The sequence below is a fragment of the Nuphar pumila genome, chromosome 11 (assembly GCF_984573655.1).
Source record: "Nuphar pumila chromosome 11, dmNupPumi1.hap1.1, whole genome shotgun sequence".
Taxonomy (NCBI): domain Eukaryota; kingdom Viridiplantae; phylum Streptophyta; class Magnoliopsida; order Nymphaeales; family Nymphaeaceae; genus Nuphar; species Nuphar pumila.
Genome location: NC_143259.1, coordinates 6,026,095 through 6,050,113, shown reverse-complemented (window position 1 = coordinate 6,050,113; position 24,019 = coordinate 6,026,095). Strand labels below are relative to the sequence as shown.

Here is a 24,019-nt window from a genome sequence, read left to right as displayed (position 1 = left end):
CCCATTTAATAAATGGGTTGGGTCGGGTAAACGGGTTTTCAGGTTCGCGGGTCAGGTTGGCGGGTCGGGTTGGCGGGTTGGTGGGTTGACGGGTTGGGCAGACGGGTTGGTGGGTTGACCCACCCGCCTAACCCGTTTATTAAACGGGTCAGCCGGGTTGGCATACCCCCAACCCGAACCCGAACTGTTTAATAAATGGGTTACGCGGGTCGACCCGTTTATTAAACGGGTTGGCTTAAGCCCAACCCGAACCCGCCTAAGAGGCGGGTTGGCGGGTCGGGTTGGCGGGTCGTGTCAGAAATTGCCACCCCTAACTAAGGTGTACAACCTTTGCTGCAAAGCCTAAGCTAAATGAGAAGCCATCTCCAGTGGGCAAGAGAGAGTAATCGTAAGGTTTTACACTGCAAACACTGACTTAGTTGCATGTATGGCTGTGAACAGGTCAGGTACCCGACCTATCAGGGTATATACCCAAACCCGCTCAAATAATATATAGTTGGGTTATAGTTTTATCGGGTCAAGAAAATGAAATCCCAAACCCAAGCCCGTATAATTAAAAAAAATTATATGTGCTGAAAATTAAGGGTGTCAACAGATTAGGTTTGGTTTACACTCAGCTGGAACCAGACCCAAACCTGATTTGAGATGATGGTACCGAGTCCGGACCCGGGTCTAATTGGACCAATTATAACAGAAACTATACCTGAATCCTATAAGGATTATATGATCCAGACCCGGACTATACCCGGTAAAATAATAATTTTTAGCATTTTTACATTGAAAATTTGAGGATCTTAGTAAGAACTTAGGTTGGGCCCGGGTCTGGTATGAAAATTCACAAACCATACCCAGATCCATATATTAATCCGACCCTTCGGGTCTGACCAGATTCTAATCGGGCTTTCTTATTTATCACCAAACCCTGACCCTATAGGTTTCGTATGGGTCAAACCCGACACATTGACATCCCTACTGAAAATACATATAAAACACTTGGGTCGGGTCTAGTATCCTAAAAAAAACAAGGTCAGGTTGGGCACCTGGCAAAAATGATAACCCAAACCTGGCCCCCACATTGCTCGGGTTATGTTTGGGTTGACCCAAATATCATCCAAGCCGACACTTTTTATGCCCATACCCGAAAATTCGGGTTTGAGTCAGGTCAAGTACCTGATACAAACCTGACCCATTGACAGCCCTAGGTCTAGCGGTGCAAATGAGTCTGATCCAATATGTGGGTTCTATGATTTTTGGCTGTTCTGACCCGGACCCGTTCCAACCCAATTCGGATCCGGATCACCAATGTATTTAGCTGATCGAAATCCAATCCGTTTGCATCCCTACCTAGGTCCACGTATGGATGCTCAAATCATAGCAGTGGTTTGAAAAAAAAAATCATCTATAGAACAAGTATATTTCAGGACCCAACTCTAAAAAGTTGCCGAATCCATTCTCCATGCACTTCACGTGCATCTGACGAGATCCAGATACATAGGACCGTTTCCGATCCATATCCGAATCTAAGCAACGGGACCCTTGCTTCGGACCTTTTCCGGATCTAATCCACTCTCCACGACCGTTTTGGTCAACGAAGAACTTTTCTAAATGACGAAATTATCCCTGGCCTTTGGCGCCGTCGAGGAGACCCATCGTGCGACTTTTCCCGAACAGGAAACGACGCCCAAACTTCGTCCGGAGGGCATCATTGTCATTCTATCTTCATCAGAGGATATTTCCGTCAGTTACTAAATACATTTAATTAATGACATAATCATTTCATAACTAAAATACACACACACTGTCGTCTCTGTACTGTGCCCTTCTCTTTGTGCTCGAACTCGAATTCGAACTCGAACTTGCACTTTGATTCGTCCCAAAGAGCAGCACCACCGTCCACCAATTCCCTATATAACCGGAGCCCTAAAATCCCTCTTCTTGCTTCTGCAACGAACGATCCAAAACCCTAACCCTAGTTTTCTCTTTCTACCGTACGAAGGGTTTCTTTTTTTGGTGGCGTGTCGTCTCCGATTCTTCTTTCCTTCGCTCCGTTAATGGCGAATTCATTGGTTTTTCAGGTAGGTAGATTCCTCTATCCTCCCTTTAATTGTTGGTTTTTAGCGTGATTTTCCGATTAGATCGATTTTTCCTTTTTTTGTCTTTTGATTTTTAGCGTGATTTTCCGGATAGATCGATTTTGGTTTTCAATTCTTCTAAGGTTCGTTCTTTTTTACCCATTGTTTCTATTTAGATTGAGTTCGATTTTTAGTTCGAAATCTCACTCCTTGTGTCTCGTTGTCCTCGTGTTTGGGTGTGAGATTGAGTTCCTCCTCATTGATCTTCTTCCCTGCGTGAATATTTCCTTTTTCTTTTAATTTACGGTAGAGAATTTATCGTGTGTGTATATATATACATATATATAACTTTGAAGTTTAGTTCATTCGCATCTATTCCTACTGTTTTTGCCTTTTTAGGCTTTTAGCCTTTTCGATTTCTGTTGGAGCTTTTAAGGTGGATTGGATTTTTAGTTCGTTTCGTTCGCTTTTTTATGTTGCATTTTTCTTTTGAGTGTTTCTTTATGGCAGTTGTTTCTGATTGATCATCTATTTGTAGGCTGTTTATTGTGGACAGTTTACTAATGATGCAGCTGTGAGGAGATCAGGATTTAAGGTAATATACGATTTTTTCATCAATTCCCTCTGTTTCCTTATTCAAAAGTTTGAATAATGATGATAAAACCATATTGGAAGTATAGTTTTGTTATGTTTATGCGATGGGTTTGTGCAGCCAAAGGGCTTAGTTTGACGAATGGTTGAATGTCGAATGGCTCTAATCTGACACTTTACAATTCCTGTTAGTGCTGTACTTGCTAATTAATATAAGATATATAATCAAATAAGTTTTATGCCCAATGTATTATCACTTGTGCAATATGATGCGTATGAATTGATCCTTTCAATCTGCCTGTCTAGAAGTAGGTATTGTATGCTAGCACCAAGAATGGTTTTCTTTATTTATAGTGTTGAGATGCAAGTGTACCTTTAATGAGCCTTTTCCTGTATAAGATACTATGTTATCATCAGATTGATCTGAAAAATGATCAGATCATGTCAACTAACAGCCATGTTAGTTGCTGAATTGCTTCTCGGAGGTAGATCGGCATGGACTAAGTCTTCTTATGCCAAGTCATGAGGAGACTTATCCAAGACTCAGAATGTTGAAGATTTGGTATCTTGACTTGCACGTTAAACACTCAAAGAGTTGCTTGAGGACTTAGTTAATAGAGTCTCAGTTTGTCTCACCAAAGACCTGAAACGGATTTCATGTTAAGCTGTGTTATGAAGTGAACTGAAACTGTTAAATCTGTTAAACCATGCAGAATAATAAACAGAATGACAATAAGAATCGTGCATATGGAAAAGTTTGTTCCAATCATGTTGGGTTGGGTTTTTTGTATTTATGTACTTGCTAAGAAAGTTCTTCATTTTATAAAACTGTAAAAGTTCTTGATCTTGATATCTGTTTTCCCTCTCTATCTCTCCGTTTCAGAATTTTTTGTTCATTTTATCTTTGAGTTGAAAATTTCTGTTATTGTTTAGTTCATCCCTTTTGTGAATGCAGGCACATGATCTGAATTTTCGGGGCAAAGCATGTCTTCCTGTCTTCTCTGTGAGTTTGAAATCCAAGAAATCACTGTCAGCAAATGGGTATCGAGTTTGCATGTCTGTGCAACAAGCAAGTGGGGTCAAAGTCTCAGTCTCACCCTTAGAGCTCGAGAATGCGAAAGAACCTCCTCTAAATGTTTACAGACCCAAGGAGCCTTATACTGCTACCATAGTTTCAGTTGAGAGGCTTGTTGGTCCAAAAGCTCCCGGTGAAACATGCCATATTGTTATCGACCATGGTGGGAATGTGCCTTACTGGGAAGGACAGAGCTATGGTGTTATTCCTCCTGTAAGATCCTCATCCTTTGTATAGTCTTTATTACATATAAACTGCAGGCTTGTTAGAGATGTTATTGAATGTGAGATAGCATGGTTAATTATGCCTGACCAACAGAGGATCAGCTACTCATCCTGAGTTGATGGGGAACCCAGACTTGTGCCCTAATTTGGCTACAGTTGCAGCAGATTTTGTGCTTTCTGAGTTCACTAAATCCATTAGTATAGTAACTTGGCTTCAATTTTCATTTCTGAGACCAATCTTCTTTTTTTCTTTTTACTTAATACTGGTCAGGCATGACCACGGATAAACTTTGTCATATAATGGGACATTTTAGGTCTATCATCTTAATGTCTGATGTTCTATAAGCAGGTAAATATGGTAAGAGGATTTGTGACCATACAACAACAACAATAACAACAACTATGCCTTCATCCCAAAACAATTGGGGTCGGCGATATGAACCAAAAAAGAAAATCATTCTGGGTCTTCCACATGAATCCTTCTCCAATCATTTCTATCCAATCCATGTCCTCGGTGAGGTTCAAATCATTCATATCCTTTCCTATCATCTCCATCCAAGTCTTCCTAGGCCTACTTCGACCTCTTTTAACTAATATATTTTCCCATTTCTTCATCCTTCTAACTGGAGCATCATTAGGCCTTCGCCGAATATGTCCAAACCACCGTAAACGATTCTCTCTCATCTTATTTTCAATGGGTGCAATGCCTACCTTCTTACGTATCTCCTCATTCCGAATCTTATCTTTTATTGTATTTTCACACATCCATCTAAGCATACGCATCTCAGCTACACTCATTTTTTGAATATGATGTCTCTTGGCTGCCCAACATTCCGTACCATATAGTAAAGCGGGCCTAATAGTCGTCTTATAAAACTTTCCCTTCAACCGCAATGGCATTCTACGATTGCACAACACTCCAGTTGCACTTTTCCATCTAAGCATACGCATCTCAGCTACACTCATTTGTGACCATGATGTAACAAATTTATTTGCAAAAGGGGAAGCTTGTTAATCTGTTTGATTCTTCTGCAAATGAAAGACCCCTGTAGTTTTAGAAATGTGAATTTTCCAGAATTGGCAATACAGGTTAAGAATTGGTTCTGTCGTTTTCTTAAATGGCCAAAGTACTGATTGTTTAGAAAGTGCTGTTGCTTTCAATTTTATGTTTTTTCTTTCAGTTTGTGAACAAGCCATCAACTTTTCTAGTCAATGTGCCTTTGAATTACTGATTTCTTGGTCTTTCTCATCTGGTTGGGTGGTTCTGTTATATTGTGCTTTCCTGAACCTATCCACCATGTCTCTTTGCAGGGAGAAAATCCTAAGAAACCTGGTAGTCCCCATGCAGTTCGGCTCTACTCGATTGCCTCAACCCGCTATGGGGATGATTTTGATGGAAAAACAGCTAGTCTGTGTGTCCGGCGTGCTGTCTATTATGATCCCGAGACCGGAAAGGAAGACCCTTCAAAGAATGGAGTTTGCAGCAATTTTCTTTGTAACTCCAAGCCAGGCGACAAAATCCAGCTCACTGGTAAAAGCTTTCTGTTCGAGTAGCAAGATGTCTTGCTTTGCATTCTCAAACTTTTTCGTTACTACAACACACCCAAAGCCGTGCCTTTTGTTTATATTACGAAACAAAGATGCATCATGACAAAAATTTGCCTGACTATACACAGACTGCTCACTGTGCTTGAATAGTCCAAAACTGAAATGTCATTTTTGAAAATCTTAAGAACTTTTGGACAGTTTTCGATCGTACAGGCTTTAAAGTACTTGGTTGATCTGCAGGACCATCTGGCAAAGTGATGCTTCTACCTGAGGATAATCCAAATGCCACCCACATCATGATTGCCACTGGAACTGGTGTGGCGCCTTACAGAGGATACCTCAGGCGCATGTTCATGGAGTCTGTCCCCTCTAGATTCACCGGTCTTGCCTGGCTTTTCCTTGGTGTGGCAAACAGTGACAGCCTCCTCTATGACGATGAGTTCAAGAAGTATCTGCGCAAGTATCCTGATAATTTTAGGTATGACTTAGCACTGAGCAGGGAGCAGAAGAACAAAAATGGTGGGAAAATGTATGTACAGGATAAGATTGAGGAGTACAGCGACGAGATCTTTAAGCTTTTGGATCAAGGGGCTCACATCTATTTCTGTGGGTTGAAGGGTATGATGCCAGGGATTCAGGAAACACTGAAGAGAGTTGCAGAGGAAAGGGGAGAGAACTGGAACCAGAAGCTTTCCCAACTTAAGAAGAACAAGCAGTGGCACGTTGAGGTGTACTAATGAAGGTGGAGCTAATTGGTAGCTCGGAAATCTTGATTAGTTCTTTGAAAAGATTGGTCTCTGTAGAATTTGGTGGCTGCTATGGTCATTCTGCTTGCTGTGAACTGCTATTGGCCCAACTGGCGTTATTTATCTATGTTGTTGCTTTATGATTAATGAGGCCGTTTCTTTTTTTTTAGTGTTTGCATTTCGTTTAATATTATTAGTAGGTAATATATTTCTTGAGGGGTTGTTACATGCATGATTGTCTAGCCCTCAGATTGTGCTTGTAACCTCAAGGAGGCCCCAGTTGTTTTTCATTTTTTTTTTCTACAGAGAAAGATGGGTTTAGGCTAGGGGTGTCAATGGGTCTGGTTTACCCAGACCAAATCCTATAGGGTCCCCAGGTATGGTAATAAATAAAATGACCAGATTAAGATCTGATTCCAGATCCGATTAGGCAGACCTTATACAATGATACCATTTGGGCTTCGAACTTGCAAGGTCCCAACACTAGGTGATGTGCACTAAGGCTTGTTTGATGGTGCTGCCCTCTGGATGAAAAAGCCAAAAAGATAATTGTTTGTGGCAAACATTGGATGCGGTGAATGCTGTTTGCTGCTTCCATAATATTGTTTAAATTAAAGGTTTTCAGCTCGAGCCAATCCTGGACCTGGTTGTTCAAGCTCGGCTCAGTTTTTCTTCATGAGCCAAGCAAGCCCGAGCTCAACTCGAACTCGTTTGTGTGCATCCCTAGTTTCAATTGCCTAAAATATATGCTTTTTTATGCTTTGATATTTGGATCCAGTTTAAGATCCGTATTTTGGCAAAAAATCATGATTTTAAAAATACCTTCGTAAGATCCATATCCAAGCCAAAAAATCATAATAAACTTATTAAAACATGTAAAATGGTAAGAAGATTGATTCATACCATTCAAAATGAAGTAATCTAACCCATTATCCATGTTTGTCCAAGTTGTCTATACATTGTCACCAAACAATAAACATTTGGAACAGAGGATCCGAGTATGATCCAAACAAATGTTGGACGTAGCCAAACAAGAGCGCTCCTTGGTAGTTGGGTTGTCATTGTTCTAACGAGTTCAACTTGGCCAAGTTGAACTGGCTAGAACAACTGTGTCAAGTTATGTCATAGGGATACACCATTTTGACTCTTCTTCTGTATCCCTTGTGTACTAATTACTATGAAAACTTATCCTTTCTCTTCACATAGGTGTAAGTCCTCCTTTAGGTAACTCTAACTAATGAGTCATTAACTACTTCACTTGTTTCGTAGGAGCAGTTAGTGCACGTTACTTTGTGTTGAAAGCTGCAAGTTCAAAACCCAATGGTATGAGTTGTATAATGGGTGGGGGTCTGCCTAACCTAGGAATGGCACTGGACCAGTGCAGGGGTGGGGGACAAGATCTCCATTCCTGTCCTGTCTCAAAACCCTACCCTCCATCCCGGTCTCATGTCCTCCATCTCTAGTCTAAACAGGGCGAGGCGGGGCCCTGTTTTTCCTCGGTCCACTCTCATCTCTACAGAAGGATCAAGGATGGGGCGGGGCGGGGAAAACGTAAGTCCATCCCTGCCTTCATCCCCACATGGGTTTTGATTTTAACCTCCATACCAACCTCAATCCCTGTTTCATGTCCTCCATCCTCGGTGCAAACAGAGAGGGGCATGTTTACTCCACTGCCATCCCAAGCCTAACCCCAGCCTTCTTTGTCAAAAAAATAATAATAATGAGCCATTAAAGAAATGAAGTAAACAATAAGCAACCCGATTTGTTTATGTTGCCAAAATAGAAAATCACGTTCCAGGTAAAAGTGGGATGGAAAAAGGTAATACCAAATTCAGATCGGGCCATCTAATTGGATAAACTTTATTTCTGATCGAATTCAGGTTACCTGTTAATAGATTCAGATTCGAAAGTAAGACTGCAAAGCGAATCCGAATCTGGATATTAATTGGATGTTATTTGATCTGTTGAATATAGTTAATCCTCTGTCAATTCCCTGTATATCCATTTCTCTCGTTTTGGAATCCTTTCAGGACATTTTGGTCCGGAGCCCCCATTTCAGCTCGGCATTTTTATGCCCAGACCCAGAAATTCAGGTTTGGGGTGTTGGGTACCTGGTACGGACCCGATACATTGACAGCCGTAATCCAAACCTGCCCAAGTAGTCCTCCCTCCCTAAGCACTTGTCCCGTTCAATAAAGCACTGATTGGTCCAGCTCTCCTCTAAATCCCGACACAATAACGCCAAGAGCCGTTTCTCTTGTCTGAATATGAAATCTGAACCTTTGCACTGTCGACCCATCGAGGAATTCAAATCACAATTCATGTCCAGCCTCTCTGGTACAAAGTTTCTTGCTGAAATCCTCTTGTTCTTAGTCTCTATTTGATGGTGATGGCAATTTTCTGTGAAAAACTTTCATGGATTTTATTGTAAAAGATGCAATTCTTGTTTGGTCAATTTGTTGTACCCACACTTTCTGTTGAGAAAAAGAAGCGCAAACCGAAAGCAACCACTTCTCAAACGGAGGCGATGACAACAAAGTACCTAAAAAAAACACTTTTATGCCTTGCACATAACATATAGAATAATTCCTTCCACCTGAGCTCCAAAATAAAACCCTTATTATCTAAGGGATACCACAAAATATATATATATATATATATATATATATATATATATATATATATATATATATATATATATATATATATATATATATATATATATATATATATATTTGATTCACAAGAGCAAGGGATAACAAAAATAAAATAAAAAACACAATAAGAGTGAGGCACACACCAATTTTAACGTGGAAAACCCTCACAAAATGAGAGGTAAAACCCACGAGGTTGAGAGCAACCCAACAACAACTTTACTATATGATAGAAAGAATGACTACAAAGGGGCATACCCAATACCTACCCACAATAAGCCCATAAATCACCATAATAGAGAAACATCAAAGCAAATAAAGAGATGAAAGTGAAAGAATATCATCTAATCAATAGTGATGACCTTCCCACAATAAAAACCCTTTTTTCCTTGCCCTAATCTTTACAAGAGGATAAAAGAAGAAAATGACGAACACCAACAATCAAAGTTTTTTTTTTTTCCCACCTCTCCCACTCTCTTTCTCTCTTTCTCACAATCTTGTGGAAGCCCCATACAAAACAAGAGGAAGAAACCTTATTCCCTCTCTTTTTTTCTCTCTTTTCTTCAAAGAGGAAAACCCAAAAGGACTCCACCAAGCTTACCATCCATCGTGCTCTCTTTTCTCATTTTTCTTTTTTTTTCACTTTTTCAATTTTAGTCCCTCACTTCTTGTTATTTTGCTCCTTTTAAAGCCTAAAAAAAATGCAAGGTGAAGTGCATCTCTTCACCATCCTTAGATCGGGTCCTCCACATGGAGGGATCCCAAATCCAACACATCTTCCCCTCACCAACTATGTGAAGAACTTTGCCAAACCGACGATAGAGCAACATACTTCAAGCTTACCACGAGGCAACTCCTTGGCCATCATAGATGCACCATTATCATCTGTATGAATTTTCTCAAGCTCAAGTAGCTTTGCATCTAACACATCACGTATCCAATAATACCTCACATCAATGTGCTTCGACATTGCATGAAAAGTAGAATTCTTGCCAAGATGAATCGCACTCTGACTGTCACTTCTCTTGACTAAAACCAAGTTCTTGCATAAATTTCTTCTTCCACGGTAACTCTTTACTAGCCTCTGTCACTGCAATGAACTCTGCCTCTGTAGTCGATAGTGCCACACATTTCTGAAGTCTCGACTGCCAAGACACTGCACCACCTGCTGAAGTAATCAAATATCCAAATATAGACTTTCTAGAATCAACATAACCTACCAAATATGAATCTGTATAACCTAATAAAGTAGGTTTCTGCTCACCAAAATAAACACACAAATTGCTTGTGCCTCGAAGATATCTTAAAATCTATTTCACAACATTCCAATGCTCTCTACCAGGATTTGAGAGAAATCTGCTAACAACCTCAACCGCATGAGCTATATCTGGCCTCGTACACACCATTGTATACATCAAACTGTCAGCTGCTGAAGCACATGGAATCTTTTGCATATCTTCTTTTTTTTTATCTGTAGAAGAACTCTGCTTCACACTCAACTTGAATTATACTTCAAGTGGGGTGTTCATTGCCTTTGCCTTGTCCATGTTGAATCTTTGAAGTACTTTCTCAGTGTACTTCTCTTGTGATAGCCATAACTTCTTTACCTTTCTATCACGAACAATCTTCATGACCAAAATCTGACTTGCGGCTCCCAAGTCCTTCATGGCAAATGATTTGCCCAACTCTTTCTTCAAGTTAGCAATTCTTGAAGTGTTCTTGCCCACAATGAGCATGTCATCAACATAGAACAACAAAATAACAAAATCATCATTTGAATTTTTTTTTACAAAAACACAATGGTCTGAAGTAGTCTTCTTGTAGTCATGCTCCCTCATAAAAGACTCAAACTTCTTATACCACTGTCTGGGAGCTTGTTTCAAACCATACAAGCTCTTTCTTAATCTGAAGACATAGTCTTCTTTTCCTTTCTTCTCAAACCCTTTAGGTTGCACCGTGTATATCTCTTCCTCAAGATCACCATGGAGAAAGGTTGTCTTCACATCCATCTGCTCAACTTTTAAATCAAGACTTGCTGTCAAGCTCAAAGCAACTCTGATAAAAGACATTTTAACAACTGGCAAGAAGATCTCTTCAAAGTCAATACCTTTCTTCTGACTAAAACCTTTTACAACCAACCTAGCTTTATATCGTGGGTGTGACGAGTTCTCATCTCGCTTTACTCTAAAAACCCAACGATGCTTTAAAGCCTTTTACCTTTAGGCAACTGTACAAGCTCAAAAGTATGGTTGTCATAAAGAGATTCATCTCATCTTCCATTGCTTTAATCCACTTCTTTTTTTGCACATCTTGCATAGCTTCATCATAGCTCTCAGGTTCTCCACCATCAGTCAACAAGACATACTCTTGTGCAGGATATCTAATTGATGATTGTCTCTCTCTAGTAGATCTGCGAAGTGACTCTGTAGCTGAAGAGGAACCTATCTCATACTGCTCAACATCATCACCATCAGACGTATCTGACCTATCAACATTCTGTTGTGAATTTTTAACATCCTCATGTGTGTCATCTTCAACCGAATTTGGAAAAGATGACAAAGGAACAAGATTCATATCAATCAAGTTGTCGCTGCTATGAGATTTTTCTTTCACCACTTTCTCAATGTCTTTAATGGTTTGGTCTTCAACAAAGATAACATCTCTGCTTCTGACAAGCTTTTTCTCAATAGGATCATACAACTTGTACCTAAACTCATCCTGACCATATCCCAAAAATATACATTGTCGTGTCTTTGCTTTTAACTTTGTCCTTTCATCTTTATGAACATACACAAAAGCTTTGCACCCAAAAATACACAAATGGTCATAGGAAACATTCTTTCTAAACCAAACTCTGTCAGGAACATCACCATCTAAAAGAACATGAGGAGACAAGTTAAAAACTTGAACAACTATGCACAATGCTTCACACCAAAAAAGGTCTTGACAACTTTGCCTCTGACAACAAGCATCAAACTCTTTCGACAAGAGTTCTATTCATTCTCTCAGCTACACCATTCAACTGAGAAGTCTTTTGATGCCTTATACCATGCATCTTATAATACTCATCAAATGGCCCCAAATATTCACCTTCATTATCAGTTCAAATGCACTTCAACTTCTTCTTTGTCTGTCTCTCAATAAGAGCATGAAATTGCTTGAATGCATCAAACACTTGGTCTTTTCTCTTCAAAGCATAGACCCACAACTTTCTTGAATGATCATCAATGAAAATCACAAAATAAAGTGCACCTCCAAGCGAACTCTCTTTCAAAGGACTACATACATTTGAGTCAACCAATTCTAAAATTTTCCTCTTTCTTGATGGAGGATGACTCTTAAAATATACTTTCCTTTGCTTCCCAACCAAGCAATGAATACATCTTTTCAACTTCTCTTTATTCAGTCCAAGAAGTATATTCTTCTTTATCAAACATTCAATGCCCTTTTTTGTTCATATGACTCAACCTCTTGTGCCACAACTCAACTGACTTCTCATTTTCAGTCACATTCACGACATCCTTTGAAATCAATGCCTGCAAAATATATAAACTGTTGCACTTCTTTCCACGAGCCATAACCAATGAGCCTATAGTGAGCTTCCACTGTCCATCATTGAATGTACTACAAAAGCCTTCATCATCAAGCTTTCCCGCTGAAATTAAATTCAAGCGAACATCTGACACATGCCTAACATCTTTAAGCATCAACATGGTTTCATTGGTGATTTGCAAATTTACATCAGCAACACCAACTTTAGACAAACCATCATTGCCCATTCTTGATACTCCAAAGTCACTCAGAGTATAAGTAGCAAAGAACTCCCTATTTGAAGTAACATGGAGAGAGGCACCACTGTCTATCACCCAACTAGTATAATGATTAGTCAAGTTCACCACATCATCATCATAGACAACAACTAACTCAGTCGAAGTAGTCGCGGTGACACGATCACCAATCTCATTATTATTCTTTTCTTGCTTTTCACAATTCTTGTTTTCTCTCTTCAACTGAAAACAATATTTCTTAATGTGCCCCTTTTTCGCAATGATGACATTCTATATTTTTGAATCTTGATCTTGATTTGCTTCGGCTTTTATCTCTACCCTTCTCACCCTTAAATTTATTCCTCTCCCTATTCTCAGTGACAAATGCATCTGACTATGGAGAATAACCTTGAGATTTCCTTCTCATCTCTTCATTGAGGACATCGATTTTAACAAGCTCCATAGAAACAACACCATTAAGAGCGGAGTTGGTGAGTGAGACCCTAAATGTCTCTCATGAATCCGAAAGAGTAGCAAGCATCCAAAGCCCTACAACTTCATCTTCAAATTTAATACTCATGCTAGACAACTGATTAATAAACCCTTGAAACTCATTCAAGTGGTCGGCTATAGAGCTTCTTTCTTTATGCTTTAGTTGCATCATCCGTCTAAGCAAATACAATCTGTTGCTACCAGTCTTCGAAGCATACAAAATTTCAAGCTTAGTGCACAATGTCCTTGCATGATTCTCATGATGAATATTGTCAAATAAAATCATACACTTGCTCATGCTCAAATTCTCATTCTTCATGACTTTTAGATTCGGGTTTTTGAGTAGCAAACACCAGAAGATGCATAGTCTTAACAAAAAAAAGATTTTTCATCTTCTTCTTCCATAAATTGTAATTTGTGTCTTTCAAACTAATCGTTCGACTTGTGCTTATATTCATTCTTGAACCTGAGGCTCTGATACCACTGATGTTGAGAAAAAGAAGCGACAACCGAATGCAACGACTTCTCAAACGAAGGCGATGACAACAGATTACCTAAAAGAAGAACATTTGTATGCCTTGCACATAACACATACAATAACTCTTTCCACCTGAGCTCCAAAAGAAAACTCTTATCATCCAAGAGATACCACAATATATATATTTTGATTAACAAAAGCAAGGCATAATAAAGAAAATAAAGAACACAATAAGACAGAGGCACACACCAATTTTAACATGGAAAACCCTCTCAAAATGAAAGGTAAAAACCACGAGATTGAGAGCAACCCAACAACAACTCCACCATGTGATATAAAGAATGACTATAAAGGAGCATACACAATGCCTACCCACAATAAGTCCACAAATCATCATAATAGAGAAACGTCAAAGCAAATAGATAGGTGAAAGTGGAAGAATATTACCTAATCAATAGTGCATTTCTCTTGCCCTAATCTTTACAAAACAAAAAGAAAATAAAAAGGGAAGATGAAGAACACCTCCAATCAAAGCTTTTGTTTTTTTCTTTGTCCTTCTCTTTCACTCTCTTAATCTCTTGTAGAAGCCCCACACAAAACAAGAGGAAGAAACCCTATTCTCTCTCTTTCTTTCTCTCTTTTCTTCAAAGAGCAAAACCCAAAAGGACTCCGCCAAGCATACCATCCATCGTGCCTTTTTTTCTCATTTTTTCTTCTTTTTTACTTTTTCAATTTTAGCAAGGCAAGTGCATCTCTTCACCATCCTTGGATCGGGTCCTAGATGAATGCCAACGTTAGAATTGTCACCAAGATGCAAATGCACGAGTTTCTTGTTCCCATTGGTGTTGAAAAGGATGAGCTTCATGATTCAGCAGCTACTGATCCTGCTACCATGTAACCTTATAGTATTTAGAAGCATCGCTTTTCGTTGCCTAACACTATTTTTAAGATCTGCTGCTACGATTGATCCGATTTTCACTTGATGGGCATTATCCAATTCGTATCTTGATTACCCAACAGAGAAAAATCAAGGATTCGAATTGAAGAAGTAGCAAATTGATGTTGGAAGAGACTAGTCGGGTGCGTTCTGATTGAATTTGGGAGTTGCAGGATGTGCCCAACGCGCTTGCCTCCACTCCCAAATTGCCAACCTAATGTGAATCATAGGATCCATTTTTCAGAAAACAGTGTGAGAGCCAACGTGTTTAATTATATTGGTGCGAGACAGATCGAAGCTATCTTGTTTCTATATTGATTTTTCTCTAGATTTTGTTGTTTTACGTGTGAACATATTGTTGTCTGGATAACTAATCAAGCGGGTCTCTGTGTCTTTTTTGTTTTTCGGTATTTATATTCAATATCTGATAAGTAATTTTATTATGCCATGATCGTGCACAATTTTGAATATGGTTTTGCTCGAGTATTTTTCATGATTGTCTGTAAATAAGCCTCATATGCAGGGGCGTAGCTAGGATTCATGTAAGGGGGGGGGGCAAACAGGGGTGTAGCAAAAGTTTTTTTATTTGTGCCATAGTTGGGGGTTCGGGGGCAGCGCCCCCGATTTTTTTTTTTGAGATAAAATAAAAAATGGCTACAATTATTAATAAAAATCTATTTCATATGGACAAATCAAACTATTTGCTGCAGTCAGGGCTGGGCTAGGACTGGGCTGGGCTACAAAAATGGATAAAAATCTATTTCATATGGAATCGGGGCTGGGCAAGGACTGAGCTTTTAAAAAAAAAAATTTTTTTTAACTGTTTCGGGAGTCAGGACTGGGCTACAGCCCAGTCCTGCCCCCCCCCCCCCCTAGCTACGCCCCTGCTCATATGTCATAGAATAACCTCTCTCTCTCTCTCTCTCTCTCTCTCTCTCTCTTGCTCTGGCAACATTCTATTATCATAAAACATGATCCATGATCTCTACTGAAAAGGAAGCCGTCGTCGCTTCTGTCATCTGCCATTTTGTTTTGTAATATTTATACTTAATACGACGTAAGTAATTTCATGCTGCCATGTTCCTGTGCAATATTGAATATTTATCTTTATTTTTCATAATTGTGCGTAAATGCGCCTCGTGGTGTATTTCTGCATTGCATCAGCAGTAGCTATGTTGAAATAAGGGACTATGGAAGCATTTCAACTGTCGATGCCATGTGACCAGTGGGTACCACTCCCCACATCTGGTTCTCGTCCGTCTGCTCGTTACAAGGTTTGAGCATAAGTGAAGTTCCATTTTGGTTTCAGCTTTAACTTTGGTGCAGACTTCTCATGCATCATATTTAGTTATTCTTGATTGATGAGCATTGCAATTTTGGTTCTGTTTTTTGTTTTTTTGTGCATCCTTGCACACTGGTGGATTTGGTTGTATGTCAAATGTACAGCACACAGCAGAAATAGTGCAGGAAAAGCTATACGTGATTGGTGGCAGTTGAAATGGAAGATACCTGTCTGATGTACAGGTAGAGTAAAAGGATTGATGCTATATTACATTCAAGTATCCGTCCCTTTGTGTCTTATGATAATGCAACTTTGTCCAGATTCTTGATTTCAAGACTTTGACATGGTCTGCAGTGAAACCAACTCTTGATCAAGATGACAACCTCGATGGTCACGCTCATGAACCATTCCCTGCTTCCTCGTGCCATCATGTGGTTAGTAGTATAATGGATCTACAACATTTCAAATGCAGAAAATTCCTTCTCAATGCTTCTTCAAATGACAACGCAAACCTATGTCACATGGATACAGGGATACAACCATTTTTATGAAGTTTTCAATATGACTAGTATATAACGGGACAAGATACTGGGGCCAAAATGGAGTATCCATGTGACATAGGTGCTGACAGCCTCTCTGCATTTTCGAGTCCCATTCTATCAATCTTATGTATTTCCATGTCTCCCACACAGGTGAAATGGGGAAATAAACTTCTAGCTATAGGAGGATATATGAAATATTCTTCTGAAACTGTGTCAGGTTTGTTTTTTTCAAAATAGAGAAAGTTGAAAGTTGAACAGGCATCCAATAATTCTGCAAGCAGCCTCATTCTTTTCTTTTAATTTCCATGATCCAATTGACATTGCCTTCCAATAGATCTGTCATTTCAACTACTTTTCTAGTTACTTGTCCATCTCATGATGTATGCCTTTGATGCCAAGCAGTTCGATCAATTGATGTGGACACTCACTGCTGGAACATTGTTCAGACATCTGAAAAAATCCCAGTAAAGTCACTGTCCTTTTTTTTTCAGTTTAGTTTAGTTGAATGATACACAAATGACACTTTTGTCTTGTATTATGCAAACTGAAATTTATCCAGTTTTCCTGTTCATTTCTGGATGTACAGATGGCCGTGTTTCATTTAAGGTCCTTGCTCCATTCTTAAGTTTTGTTTTTCTCAAATTTTGTGTCATCATTACGTTCTTACCAAAATCTATGAATCCTACTTGTCTGACTTAAGGAGAAAATCCGAACCTCTGAATTGCAGACGCACACACACGTGTGCATGCACACTCATATATGTTAGAATTTTAGAATCTTTGTAAGTGTGAATATGGTGATCTCAGATAGCTCGTTGGGGCCACTCTATCACACTGTTTGGCTCTAGATTATTGATGTTTGGTGGTGGAGCTAAAGGGCAGCTTCTAAATGACCTCCATATTCTTGAGTTGGAAACAATGAATTGGGCAGCAGTGGAAACCAGGTAAAACACTACCTTCTTTCATAAACAGATATTGTTTTCGTTACATGTCAATAAGTTATGAATCCTATCCTGTTCAAAGTCCTGTTGCTTCTGTTCATTGTTTGTGCAGTCACGAGCCTCCCTTGCCAAGATTTGATCATGCAACCACAGTGCATGTTGAACGTTACCTTCTGATTTTTGGTGGTGGTTCTCATTCAACATGTTTTAATGATCTTCATGTACTAGATTTGGACACAGTAAGTTCAATACCTATAATAGGTAGTAGTCTAGATACAATTTGGGATTGTTTTGCACTTCAACATATGTTATCATAAAACTTGTTTGGACAGTTGAAAACTTCAATGTAATAGTTGTGTGTTTAATCTAAAGGCATTCAGATGATTGCCACATCGCTTAAAGCTATCTTGTGTGGTTTGGGTCATACTTTTCCTCCCCAGTGCTTCATATCTATGCATTAGACGACTTCAGGAAAAGGTTATGCAACCTCTTCGGTCACCCTTGGATTTTGATTTGTTATGTTTCTTGATCATGTAATTATTTTATTCACAACCAATGCATCTTAAGGTTTATTCATCATTCGAACTATTAATGTACATAGACATGGACATGGGTGCAAAACATTACAAAACACAAAACATGCTTCATACAGCATGGGAGCTTTGTACAAATAGGACATGGGGAAATGGCCTTAGATATATATGTGTGTGCGCATTCTCAACCTTGAACTAATATATATATATATATATATATATATATATATATATATATATATATATATATATATATATATATATATATATATATATATATATATATATATATACAGGGAGAGAGAGATGAAAGCATGGAAATATGCTAAATGCTATATGGGGTTTTCAGGTTTTCTGATGCTTTTTTCTCAATTCTGACCCCATAGATGTGTTCGGCATGGTCGATTTACAGGGAATCAACACCTGGATCATGTATTTTCGATAAAAAAACAGTTTTTGAAGCCTTGAAAATTTATGAAGATTTTGATTCATCGTTTTTTCAAACCTTATAAAAACCTACCCATGCATTGGAATCGAATGCTCAAAGAGCCGATCCCGGTAAAATCAAGCACGTAGATCACATCTATAAGGTCAAATCTAAAAATAAAGAACCCATTTAGCATATTTGCATCTTTCTCTATATATATAATTGTTTGCTCTCTCTCTCTCCATATATATATATGGTAATACATCCATGCTAAATGGTTTTTTTTCAGGCTTTTTTTGTTTTATTTTTAAATTCTAACCATACAGTCATGATCTATGTACTTGATTTTATAGGGATCAGCTCTTGAAGCGTTTGATTCCGACACATGGGTGAGTTTTTATAAGGTTCAAAAAATGAATGGTCCAAAAACTTTGTAAAATTTTGAGGCTCCAAATATCATTTTTTTCATCGAAAACACGTGATCCAGGTGTGGATTCCTAGTAAATCGACCATGCCCAACACATTTATGGGGTCGGAACTGCGAAAAAAACACTGGAAAAGCCGAAAAACCCATTTAGCATGAATGTATTACCCTATATATATGGTTTATGTTTGCTACGGGTGATTGTATTTTGTATTTACAATCAACTTAGCAAACAACATGCGCTTTTTTTGTTCCCTCATCTCTAACTCCATATATGTGATGTATGTCTCTTTATTAGTGGGAACCGGCTTTTGTATCCGACTTGTATACGGTTTTTTCTGGCGATAAAAAAATCAATGTCTATATCTATGGATGCATCGATTTCTTGCATCTCATAAAAACATTTTTTTTGGCAAGAAAACATGATCCAAGGGTTGATTCCTACTAAATCGAGCATGTTGAATACATCTATGAGGTTAGATTGAGTCAAAACAATTTGCATCATAGGTTCCAACTCAATCGTAGGTACAATCAATTGTAGCATATATATATGATTGTTTATTCCTTATTTTACCAATCTTTAGTACCTTAATTCACAAGTTAATTTGCAGCTAACATGTCAACATTAATTTGTGCTGCAGATGGAGTGGTTCCAGCCACAAATTCAGGGTGAAGTTGTGAGTGCTAGAGCTGGTCATGCAGGTGCCACTATAGGTGAAAATTGGTTTATTGTTGGTGGTGGGGAAAACAGATGTGGTATGTAAGCGTTACTAAAGAAATCGAGTTTGATTTGGTAATTTATCTGTTGCATTCTGTAGGATTCTTTTATTCATTTGTGACTGCTATTTTTTCCTCTTTATGACTCAATATTGCAGGCGCTCAGGATACCCTGGTGTTAAGTTTGTCTAAGCTTGTATGGTCAGTAGTGACAAGTGTCAAAGATCAGGATCCAATAGCCAGTGAGGTTACTTCCTATGGCCTCTCAAGTGCACATATACTCAAATATATGTGGATGAACTTTTGGTTGAGGGATATGCAGTAACATTAGCTTACTCCATTAAATTTTGTACCGCCTTGCTGAAATCGAATGATTGTTAAAATGGAGATAGAAACTGTACGAAGGCTTCTGTTTGTTCTTCAGTAGAGTATACATTGTGGTTATGCTTGTAATCTTGACATCTATGTCACAGGGACTCGCCAACTAGGTGCCGCAGCCGCGTTGCACCCGATGCGGTCAACCTGACCCTGGGTGCAGTCAATGCACCCAGGGTCATTTATGTTCAACTTTTGGACTTTATATATATATATATATATATATATATATATATATATATATATATATATATATATATATATATAATTTTTTATATTTTTGCCGCACCCTCGCACCCAAGTTTTTTGAAAGTGCCGCACCCCTGCACCCACACCCGCACCCGCACCCATGTGACATAGCTTGACATCTACGAGTATGGATTTCATGATGCTTTTTTCTGTGGGATTATTATTCTGCAGCTAGAAAATAGTTTACCTGTTAAATGAACATTTATGGCTTTTGAATTTGGCTAAAAATTGTAGAAGATGATATAACAAGTTAACAGTTTATAGGTATCATCTTTGTTTTTCTTCAGCTATATGCACATCCTTGCGACCATAAAAACTGAATGAGTATTATCAAATGCTCTTTGTTAGTTTATTTGAAAAAAATATTCTTTAAAACATGGTGTTATTTTCCTTTTAGTCTTTTAACATTTGATGTTAGCTCTGAATATGTTGTTGGAAAATGATTGGCTATGAAGTCGGGTGAAAAAAATGGCAAGATTTTGTCTCCATCTGTAAAGTTGTTCTCTGAAAAGTGGCAACCTTTTTTGTGCGCTTTGACATTGCATGCCTGGCAGAACCATGCTTTTTCTTTGACTTCTACACAGTTTTTGGAGTCAAATCACTATTCAATGTTCTTTGTGCAACTATCTCCTTGTTGACATAAGTTTGAAGTACAAGTTTCTTATTTGTTTCTTTTTACTTCTGTATACAATCTGATTCCATGTCTAAATTAAAAATAACTTTTTGTCTAAAACTTTGTGATTGATAGGGCCTCACCCTCACCACATTGTCCTCAGAAGGTGAGAAGCTTTTGGTTGTTTTTGGAGGATATAATGAAAATTACAACGAGGTAGACAAAAAATAGGATGTTTATGCTTTTTTATGTGGTAGAATATGATGTTAAAATCCCTTATTTTCATGAATATTGTTCATATATGGTTGTTAAGGTTGTTTTGACAGCATCCCTTTTTATCTGAGATAATCTTTTCATTGTAGTGCAGTGAACTTCATAATATTAATTTTTTTAATGACACCAATTATGTATTTTCTGCACCTTATCACAGGGCTTGTAAAATTGGTCTCATCTTGTAGCCAAAACTTGCATGAGATCAAATTGATTTTAACATATTTTTTAAACCAATGGATGGTTTGCTGCTCCTGATGTTGTAAATTGTTTCGTTAGAGGCATCCATATTTCACCTTTGTTTGAGCCTTTTGACCTTCTGACCAATTTATATTTGTTCACCTAACACTGTATTTGGACAGTAGATTGGAAAAATGGAGGTATTAGGGATTCAGTTATTTCTCTACGAATTTGGGGTTTTCAACCCACTATTGATTGGAAAAGTGTGAAATGAGAAATTTGTGGTGAACTGTCAATCATCTTAAAGAAAGAACTGAGATATTGGAACCGGTGGTGAATGAGGAATTGAAAGTGGGAACTGTACTGACACTCCTTTGGATGAAATCAAGGAAGCAATTGCATCTGGTCCCTTCAATGCCACATTCCAAATGCATGGTGAGGTTATATGCATTCTAGGGTAAAAACTATTTCTGATACTTGCAAGACCATATCTGTAATTTTGATCATCTACTGCAGATGTAGAAGTACTGAAACCATACTGGGCTTGATTCAATTTCACAAACTTACATGCTATGTATGTGTTTTGCCAATTCATATGGTTTACTAATTCATTTTATTGTAGGTTTATGACCAAATTGATTGTCTCGATTTGTGTGAGGCAGTCAGTCCTATTTGGTTAGGCATTCTCCAGTCTGAGAAGAGGCGTCCTTTAGCTGCTGTCCATTGGATCATATGAATGTGTGAATAGGTTGGAGGCCAGCTACTGGTTGGATTTTCTGGAACTGACTATTTGCAGAAGGCGTCGCATGTTCTATATACTTATAATAAAATTCTATCAACTTTACTAAGATATACATTTTAGATAATTTCTTTGTTACGTTCTATTCTCATGCTTAAGGCCGCATTGGATAGAAATGAATAGAGGAGAAGGATTCATGTGGAAGACCCAGAATGATTTTCTTTGTTGGTTCATATCGCCGACCCCAATTGTTTTGAGATGAAGGCGTAGTTGTAGTTGTAGTTGTAGTTGTTGTTGTTGTTGTTGTTGAGGAATGGAGAAACCATCATCGGGATTAGAGATCGTGTTTGCTGTCTGCTGCACTTATGGTTTCTTTTTTGATGGTACAAACTCACGACACACCCCTTGCCCCATGAAATTACCTTCGGCACGAGCAAGGGACATAATGTCCTTGTCCCTTTTATATGCAAGGGGCTGACACCCATGGGAATGAAACCTTGACCACCTGTGTAGCAGCCAAGGCCCCTTCCACTATGCCAAACTCCTCTGGGCTATTTCGAAATACCTTTCAAGGATCTTTTTATGAAAAAAAGATGCCGTCCATGGTAATTTTCAAAAATTTGGCAGTGTTGCAGGTAGGCTTTGACAAGAATGATGTTTTACCAATATCAGATTGCTGAGCAGAAACCTTGGTGTCTCATGTGCGAGTGAGCTCCATCTCAGCTTGAGAATTAAATGCATTGCTGAAGGTCCAAACCAAGGTTGCCAAACTAGAAAGCGGAAGCAAAAAAACGATACAGAAAGCGCAAGCGAGAAGTGAAGCATTTTAAAATTTATAGAAAGCGGTAAGTGAAGTAATCAATTTGAAAGAGAAATATAAATAAAAAAAGAAGCAATATAGTAACTCAATAGGAATCGAACAAGAAAGCAAGTAAAACCTAAAATAAAATTGATTATTCTTATATTTTATGATTTTTCAGTAAAAACAATTGCTGTTAAAATCTAACAATGATGACCAATTTTAAAAAAGTACATGAAAAGTAAGTGAAAGCGTGAAAAAAATAAATGAAAAACATGAGAAAAACATATAGAAAACATATACCATGTGAGTGAGAAGTATAGAAGAAGCATGGGAGAATCGAGATTCTCGTGAAGTTTAAAAAATGAAGAGTATCTCACTTTCTAAGCGAGTTTTCAGGAAGCACGCTTCCCACCAACCTAAGAAACTTCCTATAACTTTGGTCCAAACCAATACATGAGGTCCTAACAAGTTAAATTCCACGCAGATCATTATAACACATTGATTATGCTAAAAAATAATGCTATGCATGGGAATGTGTCTCAAAGATTTATAGAGATCTCCAGTGATTTCACACTCAAGGAGTCTTATGAGGGAAAATTGGCCAGCCCATGGTTAGAACCAGAATTCCACTGAGCTGCATGCACCCACTTTCCTAATAGTATTCTCTTCCACTGTGTGAAACCCAAACTTGACAGATTTCCATCCTATTGGTGTTTGTCTATGCGGTCAGTGTATGACAATGTCAGTACTGTAAAGCACTGCTATTACGAGTGTTTTTTATTTATATTATCGCTAATAAAGAAATGGTAATACAATAATAAGTGATTAAACATGAATGTGTTTAACTATTTTAACGTAGGTATCTTTATGAAAATATAATAGAAATATTTTAAATCCATATTAGTATGTCAATCAAGTAAAAATGTACCTAAAACTTTTTAAAAAATTTACATACCAGTACTAGGACCTCGTAGCATCGCTGGAACTAGCTCTATCAACAGCTCCAGTCATGGTTGACCTGGACCCGCCCATAGAAATAATAACCAGGTTCAGGTTCGGGTTCGAGTTTTGTTGGGTCATGAAAATAAAATGGCAAACTTGGACTCACATAATTTTTAAATTTTATTTTTATTAAAAATATATACAATACTAGGGTTGGGTGAAAAAAATCATTACCCAATGTTGGCTCGGGTTGTGTTGGGTTCCACCCAAATATTATTTGTGTTGGCACTTTCCATGCGGAATTGGGGTTCAGATCGGGTCCAGTACCGGATACAAACCGACCTATTGACAGCCCTACTGGCAACTATGATCTCAGTACCAAGATTTGTCATGTTGGTTG

General features: G+C 38.2%; 1 protein-coding gene and 1 pseudogene across 2 annotated transcripts; both read left to right on the top strand.

Moving 5' to 3' along the window:
• Nucleotides 1–1,788: 1,788 nt before the first annotated feature.
• Nucleotides 1,789–6,403, top strand: LOC149821759 (ferredoxin--NADP reductase, root isozyme, chloroplastic-like). Its single transcript, XM_089980101.1, has 5 exons — nucleotides 1,789–2,075; nucleotides 2,611–2,667; nucleotides 3,619–3,951; nucleotides 5,274–5,493; nucleotides 5,751–6,403. The coding sequence occupies exons 1-5, from the start codon at nucleotides 2,052–2,054 to the stop codon at nucleotides 6,245–6,247; spliced, it is 1,131 nt and encodes a 376-aa protein (XP_089836227.1). The 5' UTR covers nucleotides 1,789–2,051; the 3' UTR covers nucleotides 6,248–6,403.
• A 9,319-nt stretch (nucleotides 6,404–15,722) lies between these two features.
• LOC149821758 (acyl-CoA-binding domain-containing protein 4-like) lies at nucleotides 15,723–20,917 on the top strand (annotated as a pseudogene). Its single transcript, XR_016426165.1, has 10 exons — nucleotides 15,723–15,858; nucleotides 16,031–16,108; nucleotides 16,187–16,300; nucleotides 16,559–16,625; nucleotides 16,811–16,872; nucleotides 17,215–17,351; nucleotides 17,461–17,587; nucleotides 19,374–19,488; nucleotides 19,608–19,696; nucleotides 20,822–20,917. The product of XR_016426165.1 is annotated as an acyl-CoA-binding domain-containing protein 4-like (transcript).
• The last annotated feature ends 3,102 nt before the right edge of the window (nucleotides 20,918–24,019 follow it).